The 15,774-nt window shown below is 36.4% G+C and overlaps 1 protein-coding gene across 1 annotated transcript in view; it reads left to right on the top strand.

Annotated features, from left to right (window-relative positions):
• The window catches only part of SHANK3 (SH3 and multiple ankyrin repeat domains 3), a 181,501-nt gene that overhangs the window by 132,695 nt on the left and 33,032 nt on the right, over positions 1-15,774 (top strand). Inside the window, exon 16 of the mRNA XM_072402006.1 lies at positions 12,946-13,059. Within this exon, the coding sequence (XP_072258107.1) occupies positions 12,946-13,059 (114 nt within the window). The remainder of the gene's footprint in view (positions 1-12,945; positions 13,060-15,774) is intronic.

The following is a 15,774-nucleotide window of genomic DNA, read 5'->3' as shown; positions in this document are numbered from 1 at the left end:
TACTGGGAGGCCAAACTTCTACTTGATTTATAGATCACGTAAAAACTACCAAAATACCAGAGAATCAGGAATAACTGATCAACTCATGTGGATCAGAAGTAAAATGTGGAATAGGCAAAAGTGTCTGTAAACCACAAAACTGAATTTGAAATTTTCCAGTGGAGACACTTGTTTTGTGGTAACTCTTAGGAAGTGGATTCCCCTTACTTAGAGATGTTCTCCCACTTCCTGATATTTCCCCAAAATAGATGGATGTTAACTTTCCTCTGCTCTATCCTAAACTAAAAAAAAGGGTTTTGTCTATATCTACGCTTCATTTGCAGTTTTTTATTTGTTGTAACTTTTTACCTTCTGCTAAAAATAACTAAAGCACTTTTAAGTACTTTAATTTTATTTTTAATTTCATCTAGTTTTAAAAACAAAAATCATTGCAATTAGATTTTCATAGAACATTTTGATGTATTTCATGTGTACACCAGTACTTTACCTGGCAAAGGGAAGGCCACTGCTAAAAGCCATTCTGGCCCTTCTACATATATACTAACAGCCCTTATGCTGACAAAGGGAATGAGTAGAAGGATGAAATTAATCAGTATTTGAGAAAGCTGCACTGTTGCTTTCAGCATTGGAGGTCAAAGATCTGGCTGTGCTGTCTAATTCACAAAGATGGCTGTTCAATATTATATATGGTTTGGTACATATACCAGTATGTATTTAGGTACTTAGGCCTTGAATTCAAGTTATCAGAAAAACATACAAATCCTTGTTGCTGTTAATCTCATAGTAAAAACAGCCACATATCCTTGGCCCCTGGGCCAGTTAAAAGCACATTCCTTTCTGGATGATGGAATCCCACAAGTGCTTCATATGAGGTTTGCTGATCAAGCAAGGCCCTGAACTTAGAAATTAAAGGCAAAAATAGATTCTTCTTTTAAGAACTCATAACAAAATTGGAATCTGCCCACGAACCATTACTTCAGTACAGAACATGAAGCCAAATTACCTAATCTCAGGGACAACCAGAAATCCCCACAATGTCAGATCTTTTCTGGCCAAAGACCTCTGCACATATTATGAGTTTGACAACAATCATGGAAAAAAAACTTAGATCCCTCAGGAAAAATGTCATACATTATCATCCTACATCTTCTCCATTACTTATCCATAACACAACTTACTCCACACCCAGCATTACATAGCTGAAATCTTTAAAACTAATATAATAGATTATATAAACTCTTATGGGAGCTAATTTGAAGAATATTGTTTTTTTTATCTTCTGGCATATGTTAGTACAAAACTAGAGCCTTCCCTAACAGAGGAAAAATCTTGCCTTAAAATCAAACCAGCAAAGCCCCAGGACCCAATGGTATTACCGTCACAGGGAGCCCATGAAACATCTGTACCCAAGAAAGATAACGATGCCATAGATGTTTTAATTTTCATTCTATCTTCCTGTTTAACAGTGATTTAAAATAACTTAGAAACTTTTTTTCTTGAATATGCAGTGCCATACTCTTATTTGTTACATGTGGTTGTAGACATACCTCATAAAAATGATGGACTAAAACTGAACAAGCCTCCTTTGACATCACTTTCCAAGGATTCCCTTGGACTTCTGCAGAACTTCTCACCGCCTCCAAAAACACTGTACCAGATACTTTCCCCAGTCTCATATATCTATATCTTCCTTTTTTCTGATGCTCATCATAGTTCAACCCCCCATTTCTACTAGGACTAACATATACTCATTCCAGAAATGCAGAACAACCAAAAATGTAAATAAATCTACACACTTGATTAAATACAAAATGTGGACCTTCTGCTAAACATTTTTTTTGTTTCCGGTTCACTCTGTCAACCCCCTTTTTTCCCCCTGTAATGATACTCAAGTGACTCTGCAATGATAAAGCCAAAATCGGAAACATCTTGTCAGAATTGAGTTCTCTGTGACACTGGCAATATTAATTTTTCCCCCTTCCATACAAGAATCAGAATCCTCTTCTCTATATTTTCCCATAAGGCATTATTAGCAAACAGATAACAAGAGATTATCTACAATTTTTCAAATCACTGGTACAAGACTTCGTCAGCCCTACACATTCTTCTTCCTACCTGGAGGAGACAGAAAAAGAAATAGAATAATGCTAAACATCTTGTGGTCATATCCAAGTCTCTTTTCTGGTCAGAACTACTACAGCTCATTCACAAACTTACATGATTCTCGAGAAATCCCCTAAATACTTATTTTCCATCTTAATCTAATTCCTAGAAATTAATTAAGAAAAAAGGTCTATTATTCATTGAGCAAATGTGGCCAAACTCTGCCTTCAGTGCTGTGAAAAAATATTTCTGAGAACCGGTGAGATAATGACAAAAGAAACCATGCAGCATCACTAAAATCCACCTAGCACAAGTCTCAGAAAACTTGATACTACTAGACCAACTGCAAAAACTCCAAAACATAGGAACTTCACATATCTTCCACCTTTTCCCAACTTACTCTTTCAGTTGGCCCTAATTGAATTCCAAAAAACCCTGGTGCTTCTGATATATTTTCCCATCAGATTGGTACAGCAAACCTCCTCCCTCTCGGCCTTATCTCTTTCCCTCTCCCCTTCCTTTTTTCACCTATCACCTTTTTCTGCCCCCCTCCTCCCTTCTTTCTCTTACCTGAGCTGCCTCCCAACAGAGGAGATTGCATGGATCACATGAGTCAGTTAACCAGTTGTAGTATTGAATTGTATTATACTGTCATTTTGCTATTTTGGCTGCTTTTATTCTTTATTTGTACATCGTACTAAGGAAAAGTGGTATTGGTAATGCAATGCTGACTTCTGTGAACCAGATAAATTAAAAAAGGCAAAAATAATTAAAGGTAAAATTCCTTAGGGTGCTGTCTGAAAGCTGTATGAATGGCTAGACAGAGAAGCCTCTTTATGCCCCAGTTCTGTAAAATTTGACATTCTGTGTTGGGCAATTTGTTTAGATGTTGTTTTATCCCCCCAATGTAAGTTCCTTGCATTTCTAATTACAGTGCACTACATATACCAAGTTGCTTCACTTGTGTTTTGGACTAACAAGCTTCATTGTTTTGTTTTGGTTTGAAAGGTACAAGGATGCAAAGTTCCTAACAACCCTTTTTGGGTTTTTCAAACACTTCAGCTAAATTCTGCATAATTGTATCGGTGATGTGTCCAGCTTCTCCCCTCCATTCACTATTTGAGCTTGACCTTGTTGATATTTTAGAAATGTCCCAGGATGGGTTGCCACAAATTTTCAAATCTCTCCAGAGGTGTCTGTGTTCCTTGTCTTTAAACTCTATGTTTGTTGCTGCCATCCTAATCAAGTGTATAAGAATTTTAATAAACCACAGTTTGTGTTCTAGAGGTGGCAAGAGTCAAAAAACTGAATTATGTTGGAATTGGGTAGAGTTTCTGTAGCTTTTAATGTTCAAGCAAGCTACCCCCACCCATCTTGGCATGTAACACACACACTAGAGGAGAGAATTTTGTTATTCTGTGCATCTTTCCATGTAAACTTCATATTTTTGTCCACTGGATTTATGCATTTACTATAAGCTTTTTCTAATGTTCTTATCTTAATCCATAAATCATACACATATCCACAAACATAAATCTCATAGCCTATTCATGTTTTTGTTTGTTATTGTTAAACTTGTACATGAAAAAGTTGGTGTAGAGACAAAGATCCAGCAAGGAATATACCTGGCCTGGCTTGAGACCTGCTGAGTTTCACATTCGGTCTGATTTATTAAAGCTCTCCAAAGCTGGAGAGGATACCCTTTTATCAGTGAAGCTGGGTGATCCAGCAAACCTGGAATGGATTTCCTAAAAGCAATTTGCTTTGTGTTTTGAATCCTGGACTTGCTGGATCACCCAGCTTCACTAATTAAAGTGTAATCTCTCCAGCCTTGGAGAGCTTTAATAAATCAGGCTCATTGTTTCAGATGTTTCCTTACAGTCTTTATAGCCTCTCAATTGTATTTTGGTAGAAGTCTCTTTTAAAAGGCCAATACAGAAAGAAGTTGAAAGGTTCACATGCTGCTGTAGAAACTACCTAGGTTGTTTGTTTCCCCTGTAATAATTGTGATTAGGGCACCCAGCCCACTGGATTCCCTTTAAAGGTGGTAGTTGGCATTCTGGGTAATTACATGTTTAAAATTGTGGTCCATCTTTAGTGAATCTTTAGTAAATTTAAGTGTATGTCAAGGCAAAACAGTGTTTTGTTTGTTTTTATTTTGGTGTTTTTTTTACACTTTTTACCAGTGGGCGGAAATCCAAAATTCTGAGAAAATATAAACTTTTACTCTAAATTTGACTTAATGGGCCTGATTTATGAAAGCTCTCCAAGGCTGGCGAGGATACACTTTCATCAGTGAAGCAGGGTGATCCAGCAAACCTGGAATGGATTTCTTTTCTGGATTGCCCAGCTTCACTGATGAAAGTGTACCCTCTCCAGCCTTGGAGAGCTTTAAAAAAATAAGGCCCTTTATGTTCATACTTCTTATATAAGATAATTTACTTTTAAGGAAAAATGTCTAGTTTCTTTTTATTTGTAATAAAATAGAAATTGTGACATACGATGTCTTTTTTGGCATTATATTTTACCATAACTACTACATTGCAACAACTAAATCCCCTTCTATTTTTAGTATATGGTACCAGAAAAAAAGTCTTTTCAGTTTAAAACAGATATCATTACCTTTTGTTATATCCAAAGCCTGAAATCTGCTCTCGGGATTAGGAAGGGATAAATCCTCAATTCATTAGGTGGTTAAATGCATGTTGGTAAATCAACCTTCAAAGTATGCTAGGTGAAGCTTTGTAGGTGAAACATATATAGTGTAATAAACCATTAAAATATATAGAAAGGACTTACTGAAGTGAATAAATGCCTTTGAACTAATGCATTTTGACATTAGCAGATGATGTTTAAATTGTCAATATGATGATTATGTACTTTATATCATTAGTGCCCATATTGTATAGGGATTCACATTCACAGGGATAGGTGACTCATGGGACATGTGTAAAGTGAATCATAGAGATTCAATAGTTTCTATTTACTCTCTTAGCTTTATCTAAGATGAGTTCAATTTTTTATCTAAATGGATTCTGTGGATAGGGTATTGGATGAATAAATATTATAGCACTATTTTATGTAAAAATGTTGCTTTACTTGTTGGGTTTTTAATTGCCATACAGTTATTATGGTTTTTTATCATTCATTTTCAAGTCAAGAAACCATTCAAGTAGCCATTCAAGTTTCCATTAATGTTTCCATTGCAGCAGAATAAAACCAATAAGCCATAAACACCTTTTTTTAAAAAGTACTGTAGAGTATAGATGCCATCTATGCTACTGTATTAGTGTATTGAATACTAGTTATTTATTATATGCATAAAGGGTCATAAAGAGTCAGCTATGAATGTTCAAAATCTGTTGTATTCATTGTATCATTCAAAGGACTCATTCACAGCACAGAGCTGTTCATTTATGTCATTGTTAACTGGAAAATATCTGGAATCTGAAATGTTGTTATGGCTAACACATATGTACCGGTAGTTCCTGCCTTTTAATAAGTTCCACGGGCAATTTTCATTGGATCAGGAGGTCAGGACCATATGCCTAACCCTGAAAGTATGGCTTGCACGTCTTTACAAAAGCAAAGACCTGATGCATTGTGTGTTCCATACCTAAAACAGAACCCAGATGTGATTGATTTATTTTTTCATGGTGACATTTATTTGTTCTTTACAGTGCATCACTATGTATAACTAAGAATAAAATCAAGGGATTTTTGTAAAAGTGGTAAAACGTAATTCTAGCCAAATAGTTAAACAAAACATAAATCTTTTTGCCAAAATAATTCTAATTTTGCAGCCATCCTTAAAAGTCACACATCCATTCCATACCCTGTAGCCATAGTGTTAGGATGAAACACTGAACCTGGGGATCATCCAGGTTGCTTGCTTCTCATTGTTCCTGAAGGAAGCAGATCCTGCAAAACGTGTGTTAAATGATACTAAATATAAACTATATACATGTCCTGATTGCTGTATTCTTGTATTTAGAATATAATAATCTATGTTTTGACTTTTTAAAAGGATGTAAGATGTCTAAAATTTGTAAAAGGTCCCTAAAAATCCAGAATATGGATCTGATGTAGTTTATGGATGTGGTACTAGAAATATTACTTCTTCTCTGTTGGTGATAAACTCCTTTAAACAGCAAATTATGATATAATTTCTTCACCTCTTGAAGGATAGCAGTAATGAGATGTTCGTACAAAAGACCCCTACATGTTGTGTTCAGGGTAATATACTTCTGCTCTTTCTAAATATGCATTAAGAGATTTTGTGGTTATACTGGTGTTGTAGGAAACTACAACACAACATATATTGTACTATACTTCCCATGGATTTCTTGTGCCTTCTCATTGTATAAAGGAAGTGATAACAAAAGCAAAATAGAAAATGTACACTTTTTTACAAATATACAGTATACCGAAGAGAGAAATGTATACAGTATACTGAAGAGAGAAATGTGATGCAATGTGTGTGGTTTATTGGGACTTGTCTTTGGTGCTAGGCTTGCTTTGGTGATTAGGTGAAGTGTTTTGGAGGAAGAGGGTATAACTTTAAGATGGGATAAGTTAGAAGTGGATGCTAAGCGTTGAAGGTTTGTTTTAGTGTAGTGTTAAGTGTAGGGCAGGGGTGTCAAACTCTGGCCCGCGGGCCAAATCTGGCCTGTAACATCCTTTTTTTGGCCCCCAAAGGAATCCTAAACATAAATTGCAGATGGCCCGCCTCTGCATTGAGATAGCGCTGCTACTACATTTCCCAGCATCGCGTCTATAGACCAGCAGCCTCTATGCCTATGCCCCGCATTGGACTGTTTTATAGACGCAGGGAATTGTAGTAGCAGTTCTATTTCAGTGAAGAGGGAGTTCCAGCCACTCATAACATTAAGCCCCGCATTGGACTGTTTTCTTGACGCAGGGAATTGTAGTAGCGGTGCTATTTCAGTTTCAAGTTCGGCCCGCGACTTTGTCCAAATTTTTAATTTTGGCCCACTGTGAATTTGAGTTTGACACCCGTGGTATAGAGTGTTTTCTATGTGTAGGGGATCAAATGCTTATTAGGATAGCTATTTTGAAAAAAAGATGCCAACATTTTTTAAAGTGGTTTTTATTGTCAATAGATATAATTACCATTAGATAGCTCCTGTTCTACGGCTGTATTATTATTATTATTGGTATTTAACAGCATTGTTGAACCTCTTTAGTGTTGTACTCTCTTTAGTGAAATTTCTATAGCATATATGAAGGTATCATTGCATTACCTAAAAATGGAGCTGCCTGGGCCCCATACACCTGTTTATGAAATGATTTTTCCATCAGGTTCTGGGGGCAGCAGTGATTAAACCTTGCTCCATTCCACTACAAAAAGAAAATTGAAGGTAGAATTCAATTCACACTGGGCATTTGCACATTTAGTTTGATTAAATACATTTATGGCCACCTTTATCCTTACAGATGGTATTGCTTCCATACACTGTTGCTTACATTTTTAGTGATTGCCCTGACACAGGTCATAATATACATTTACCCTTCTATTTATTTAGTTCTCTGGTTTTAAATGTTGTAGCACAGAAAGGAAGCTATATTATCACAGTTTGTAGAGCATCATTACATATTCTATCTAGCAGCATGCAGTTTGCAGACGTCAGTGCATAACACAGGTTTAGAGGCCAGTAGTTATGAAGAATCGTTTTACCTTTGCATGTGTAAACATAGGAAACGAGAAAAGGTCATTATATTTTTTGCTAGTTCTATAAAAAGTAAACATACCATTGTGCATTGAAACAATTGGTTTTATTGCATTATTTTTTTTTTATATATAACTTACCCTTTAATGACATTCCTGTAGTGACGCTAAGCCATTATGCTGGTTAAAATACATATAGAATAATGAACAATAGAATGGAAAAATAAATGGTTGCAGAACACATAGTAATATGCACTGGTTTTGGTAGGAGTGGTAGTTAAGGGTACCAACTTTATGCAGCAGTGTCTCCCCTTTCTCATTCAAGTTTGCTGGATCACCCAGGTTCTCCCATGATAGTCTATCTTCTCCAGTCTTGGAAAGCTTTAATGAACTAGGCTCATATTGTGTGTCTGCAGTGTTTCCCCTCTTTGTCTGTGGAGTAGCTGCCCACCTAGTTTGTCAGCTGTCAATGTAGATTTTACTACTCCTTATTAATCAGAGCTGCAAAGAACTGGGTGAGTAGATATAAATGCGTGAAAAATAGTTCATGATACACTCACTGCAAGCTTGCGAGTTCAGTACTTAGAATAAAAGAGAGAAGCCCAGGGAACAGAATACATATTCATAGCCCAGAATAATCATTCATATCCTTGCAATCCTTATGCCACTGGTAGAAATATTAATTTACTTTTTTTATCTGATTTAATTTGGCAAAGATATAGAGTACCAGGCGACTCTCCAGGAAATAAATGCAGGCTAGTAAGCCCTGTTGCCTGGAAGTATGTTGTACTGATGTTTGTCATTTTATGGCACTTAGGTGGTGAGAAAGGTTGTCAGAAGAATTTGCCCACTGACTATCATACTGATAGCTGCTGGACATCATAGATAGTGAAACTCCAAAATAGGCTTTCCAAGATTATAACTATTAGAGTGGAAAAATGAAGCTGACAGAATAAATTGACTGTTTACATCATGGATTTTGATGATTTCTGAGGCAGTTTTGCATAGCACGTCTATCCTCTTTTTTTTCTGCCAGTAAACAAATTATTGCTAAAAATTTAAATTTTTTACTTGTTTTTTTTAAAGGTAATGTCCAGTTGGTGCCTATCCATAGACAATGGGAAAGATAGGTGTTGTTAAGGTCAGGTTTAGACTGTTGGCACGAACAAGCGTTTCTATGTGGCTCCTGCTGGCTGTCTGCTTGCCAGCCACTCAGCCACCTGAACTGCAGCACTGGTTCCTAAAAACAGTGTTTGCAGGCTTGATACAAGCATCAGTGAATGGTACTGAACTGCTCACTGCCACCCCATGCATTTTCTATTGGGAATCTGTGGGCAGACGCTACATGTAGCATGTCCCTTGAGGCAGCGGTAGTAAGGAAGTGGTAATCACAGTCCAACCTTAACGCCAGTCTGAACATAACCTAAAGTGCCAGCATCTTTTGTAACTCTTGCAATTTGGTGACATAACGTTTCTAAGCCACAAATAAAGTAAGACATATCCCTGTGGATGTGTTTGCTGTTCTAAAAGGGGAACAGGTGGCACATATAATAGCACATGTCACTGACTGTAGATCCTTCATTGATCAGTATATGAATGTGAAAAGGCTTTCCTCTAAAGTCTTCAGCCCAACATAATATATAGTATTGGCTAAGAGGGTAAATGTCCCCAATCCCAGTCCTCTCCTGCATCTTTAACAGTTTAACAGTTATTCTTGGTCGGCTTACTTCTTGGTCGGCTTTACTTGGTCGGTCGTTACTTTTCAAGAACTTCATTATCCTTCTTTGGATCTAAGTTCAAAAAGTTGACTAATGTGGTACATTGCGTGACAAGAACTGTCAGAACATGTCATCTGTCAGAGCAAATCACCATGAAGAATTCAAGACCTGTTACAAGTTAGTCAGATTCTCTTCTTTCTACACATTTATCCTGTCTAGATGGCAAGTTGCCATTCTGAATGGGGGAAGTTGTCTTGTTGATTAGTGTCTTGTATATGAGAGGAGACCCTTAGAGAACTTTTGTCATGAGATTTCTCATTGAAGGTAAATTTGTCTGAAAAAAAGGTTCCTAGAAGATCTACACAGTTTTATTCTTAGGGCAACACAATATTATTAGACAATATAATCAGAAACTAGCAAAAATTAATAATTTTACAGCTTGACCTCTACATTAACCTAATGTAGACATAAACCTAATGTAGATATAAATCTAGTCTAATCTAAGAAAACAGTAAAAAGTATACAGCAAAATGCTCAGGCTGCAGTATACAGCAAAATGCTTAGCTGTAAATTCAGGCATGGATGTGTTCCCTCCTAGTATTGTATCAAGTTACAATTAGTATAACATTGTAAAAAGTATATGGTAAAAATAAATTAAATCCAAACAAAGCCTATAATATTGATTAAAGTGAAGAAACCTAACATGTGTCATAGTGTTCAGTACAAGTGTACAAAGTGTATATATTAATACACAACATTATTATATAATAATAATTCATACACATTATATAACACTAGTTATGACCAGTATTGAATATAATAAATAAATAAAAGTAGAAGTTTGTATCTATAATACAGTAACATACTAATAAAAGACTAGAAGGAAAAATATAATATGGGTAAATGGAACAGGTAAAGAATATAGACAATTACTGGGCTCTTACTCCTTCACCTCCTCTCCAACTTATATGGTGTTATTGAATAGTTCATGTTTTATTAACAAGCTGTTTATTTATTACAGTTACATTTTACAAAAGTGCTTGTATACAGTGCTTAGTCAGTTTTGCATTTAAATTTGTCATAATCCTGGGCAATTAGAACTGTTTGATGAAAATATACATGAATGTTTACCTTGTTTCCCCTAGTGAAAACCATATGTCAGTAAATCTGATTTTACCTACGTCTTCACTTTGTCGTATTTGTCTCATTCCAAAAATGGGAGGCTCATTGAGCCATAAGAAGACTCAAATCTAGTTAAGAAGAAATGGAATAATGGGGGAAGGGGGTACTGCCATAGGGAACATAACAAAGCCAAAAGAAAACATAAAAAATACCAGTCAGAGATGCCTCTAATGTAATCCTCCAATCTCCAAGAAGACCCTGTATTCCTCCATGGGGTTATAGAAAATCCTTGTGCAATGAGTTTGTGCCTCTCAAATCAGTTTCACTAACATCAATTATGTTTTTTGGGTATCGTTCCCACTGGCCCACAATGTAAGAAGTATTCTTCCTGCTGACCACCACATTATTGTACTGTGCACTGTGGATATATTAATTTAAGAATGGGTTCCATGAAGACTAGAAAGTTGTATCAAGGGTTCCCCAATGTTAAAAGGTTTGGGAAACACCCAGGATTAGATGAATGGCTGTTCCTTCCAGTGCTCTGCAAACTGCCCTTGCAGTTATAGGTCAACAGCTCAGCTTCAACAGGAAAGTCAGCTTGGATGTATTGATTGGATTTACATGTGATTTTTATTCATCAAATGCTTAGATTACTTACTTAAGTGTGTGGTGAATTTAGCATAAAATGCTGCGTGTTAGAGTTTGTGTCAGTCGAATACAGAAGATTTGTATTCCTCTTAATACTTTACAGATTTGCTAGTACACCCCAGTTTTCTCTGTGTTGTGCTAATTAGTTGCCACCTATTGATAAGTTAGAGTGTGCCTATACTGAAATATTATGTAAACTGCCATTGACAAACTGGTTCTACAAATATAGATTGCCTCGTTGGTGTTCTGATTCACTAATTTTGTTACCATAATAATCACTGACCCAGAATGAGTACACAGCTCAGGTGTTCAACTTGTCATACAACTCTTCACACCCTTATCTGCATGCTTGCTTCAAGTTTGTAATTAAAAATACTGAAGTCAATCAGCTTTTCATCCAGGCAATTATCATAGTTTACAATGAGTTCAGCAATGGCATCTTACAAAAGCTGTCAGTATAGGTCAACTTTAGGGAATACGCAGGGTCCCTATTTATCTACGCCTTCTAGAAGAACTGTTGTTGCTTAACAACTAATCTGATTCCTCATTAATATTTCTTGTTGCTCTACGTGAAAGGTGATTTTATTGTGTATTACAGGCTACAAAATCAGGTTTTTTAAAATAATTAATTTTCCCTTGTAAGTTAGGTGGTTTAATTAGTACTTCCAAGCTAAAAGGAAGTCCCCTCTTTGGTTTTTTTTTCTTGAAAATAGTAGATAGTAGAATTGATCAATATATACAGTCATTTAAATATAATTAGTATTTTCCCCAGATCTTGTGTTAAGCTAGGTCGGAAGAAGCTGCATGTAGGCGGCAATCCCTTTATTGTGACCCAACTTTTTAGTAACCACCCAGAAATAGGCAGGTGTTTACTTAAAAGTGACATGTGGTGCTCCCAGCTAAAAGGGGCTGGGGAGATTACTGATAGTTATAGATTATAGCATGCTTAGATATTTCCTTTTCACATTTGGCCTTCCCTTCTGTATTTTGTTACTTACATATTATTTCAGTTCTACTTCCACCCATTGTAGTTTGCTAATGTTAAAAAAGTGTTTGTTGAACTTTTCTAACATGGTTTGTACAAACCAAGGTGTGTCAAATACATCACAGTTTAAAAACAATATGTGGGTTCATGATGATGATCTGTGTGTAATAAAACTAATACTACATTTCTGTGATAGCTAAGCACCATGGTTTTTAACACTGACTGTTGAGTGCATTTACGAATAGCAGTTCCAAACTACCCCCAATTTTTTTTCACATGCCCTTTTGTATCACACTCATAACAAATCCACAAGTGCCAAAGGTTTCAACTGCTAGTCCCAATTGAGTTCCAGTGGACTAAGCCAGCCAGCCAGCATGTTACTGGCTACACACTTAAGTTCTTAAACTTCATTTTTTGGTAACATTTTCATGTGTACATCCAATGGAAATATATATTTTCGGGGTTGTTAATGTTCACAAGTCATTTATTACAATTCCCTTTTAAAAACATATTGTCCACACATTGTCAGCTAACAATGTCTTTTATATATTGCACCACTATAAAATCTACCACTCATGATAGTAATTTAGCCACAAGTTTATTTGTTGCCCCCTGAATTTAGATCAGCTAAGAATTGTAGTAAACAATACATTGAGCTATTTATTGTTTTTCTTTTACAGTGCTGAGTATTGGTGAAGGTGGATTTTGGGAGGGCTCAGTGAAGGGTCGGAGTGGTTGGTTCCCAGCAGATTGTGTGGAAGAAGTACAAATGAGGCAGCCAGATCCAAGACAAGGTAAGAATCTGAAAAATGATGTGTACATTCAGGGCATACTATACATGGCAATTCTGTGTATTGTCAGTCATTGTTTTTAGATTTTTCATACAATTATCCTGATAATAACAAAAAGGGAAAAAACTGTTAAGAAAAAATTATTGTTAATAAAATGAAAGGAGCAAGATCCACGTGAAACAAATCAATGCCCAGACAAGTTATGCCTTTTTAGTTATTTCAGGTCATAGCATAGGTTGTACATACAACAAAATAGGTAACCTTGGCCTCAACAGCAGTGAATTTAGTTTGGGTTATTGTAAGCTGCTGATTAATTAGACCTAAAAGTTTTGTTTAGTATATTTTATATGGAAATCTTTCGGGAAAAAAACAATGCATTATTTCACAGCCAAAATGACATATTCCTTGGACTAGTGTATTTAAACCCAAGAACAAAACTGTAATATGTTGTAACTTACTGGTCTTTATCTGTATTAAGTCTAATAGGACACAGGACAGCATTGGATTACTGGAAGCATTACCAGGTTCTTGGTTGTTTTGTTTTTTTGCACCATCAAAAAGATGTAACCCTAAAAAAGAAAGAGAAGTTTTTAGTTTTGATTTATGTACACGTGTATGTATAGGTAACTCTGAGAAAGGCTATTTTAAAAAAAGATCTGTATCCAGGCAGATAGCTCTTTTTGCTGCAGAACTGGATACTAGAATAGAAAGTACTAAAGACGCTGGTCTTCTGCTGCTGAATAATTAGCAGTGACAGCATGAATTTAACAAATAAAACCAATTACTACATTTTGTTAGTTTGCTGTGCCACACTGTGACTTGCTTCTCATATGACAGATTCCTTTAAAGGAAACCTGTGCTGAGAGAATCATCAGGGCTACCATTGCTGACTTATTTCCCTCCTTTGCTTAATCAATGACTCTAACAAGTTCTAACAAGCTGGAATAAGGACATGGATAATGCAGTCAAAACACCTGCTTCTTTCATGTCTGTTCTCTAGAAAGAACTGAATATACTAGATGACATGACAGCCAGGCAGCTAGCATTTGCAGAAAAAAAAGATCTATTGCTTCTTTCACCCTTTATGTCCAGGCATTTTTTGCTGACTATTAATATGTTTCAGGACACTGTGGCTGATTTACTTATGATCAATTTGTAAGGAAATGATCATCCTGCTATCTTTTAAAATAATGCCCAATCATGTGTAAGATAATATAATAGAAGAATTCCCCCTCTTTCACTAAGCCACAGGTGTCAAACACAAGGCCTGCAGACCGAATCCGGCCCATCTGGCTGTATTATGTGGCCCGAGGGGACTATGCCTCTTCCAAGCGCCTTTCATTTGCAGGCAGGAAGACTCAGAAAGCTAGGTAGAAGCAGGGTGGACCACACAAGTGTCTGACCACCCAACAGGCTGAAGGACCCCAGTTGCTTCTTCACACTCCTGCCGAAACCCAGCTCTAAGCACGACTGTGCCAGAGTCCTGCTGCCAGTAGTATGTTGCTGTTGCTCCAGGTATGGAATCTCAGTGGGATGCTACATTAGCAATGTCTTCAGACTCAGACACAGGCTCCCACCTTAGCACAGTCAGTGGCTCCATTCCCATCACAAAGACAGGCCAAGATAGATCAGGTACACCTACCTCAGAAAAGCTGCTTAGAATAAAAAAGCAATCATTTAAAAATGTCCAACAAGAGAAAAGTTGATGCAGAAGGGAGACAATTTAATGAAAGATGGAAAAGCGCATATAAATTCATGCTTCACGAAGACAAGAAAATTCTTATTTGCAGAACATGATTAATGCACGAGGATGGTGTGTAATATGGTGTCTTAGGGTGAGGAAGGATCGATACTTCTATTAAGACTATGGCCCTGATTTATTAAAGCTCTCCAGGTCTGGAGAAGATACACTTTTATCAGTGAAGCTGGATAATCCAGCAAATCTGGAATAGATTTCCTATTACCTATTTGTTTAGCTATTTGCTAGGATCGTATCTATTGTGTGTACAATATCTACGAACGATCGTGTCGTTACCTCTATGTGCAGGATCGGTGCTATACGATCGTTCGTAGATATCATGCAGGATCGTTCGTCGTTCGTTTTCCAACGATAATAATTGGAAGTGTGTACGTAGCTTAAGCCTGTGTTTTAGATTTCGGTCTCTTATGTGGTTTGAGTTTGACCCCCCTGCACTAAACTAAGTAAATAAACTATTGTAGAGTAATAATTAACTTTGCTAAGTGAACAGTCTAAAGTAATTTACTAACTCAACCCAAATGTGCAAAATAATACAGAAAAACGTAAACATTGCTATTAATTGGTTTTTGCATATACAAATATAAATATTTTATTGAATAAATATCAAGAAACAAAATGAGTCACATTTTTATCTCACAAGTGTTGATATAAATGAAGTCAGCCAGTGAAATAAAAGCAGAAAAAAAAACTGCTGATCAGTGCATCCCTTGCCTCATGTTTGTTACTGTCACCTGCCAATGTTTACCTTGGAAAGCCTATTTGGAGAGTGTACATGCATAATGAGTACCGTTGTCTACAGTTCTCCTCTTATCTACATCACTGAAGTGAAGCGTCTGTCATTTAGGAGGCACAGTGACAACAAGCATTACAAGTACTCTACTTGTATTACTTACAACTGGCAATGTGGTACTGCTTGATGATTGCCTAGAATGCATTCATTATCTGATCGTTTGGACATA

The sequence above is a fragment of the Pyxicephalus adspersus genome, chromosome 2 (genome assembly GCF_032062135.1).
Source record: "Pyxicephalus adspersus chromosome 2, UCB_Pads_2.0, whole genome shotgun sequence".
NCBI classification, from domain to species: domain Eukaryota; kingdom Metazoa; phylum Chordata; class Amphibia; order Anura; family Pyxicephalidae; genus Pyxicephalus; species Pyxicephalus adspersus.
The sequence above is the reverse complement of the archived record's forward strand: the minus strand, read 5'-3'. Positions and strand labels throughout refer to the sequence as shown.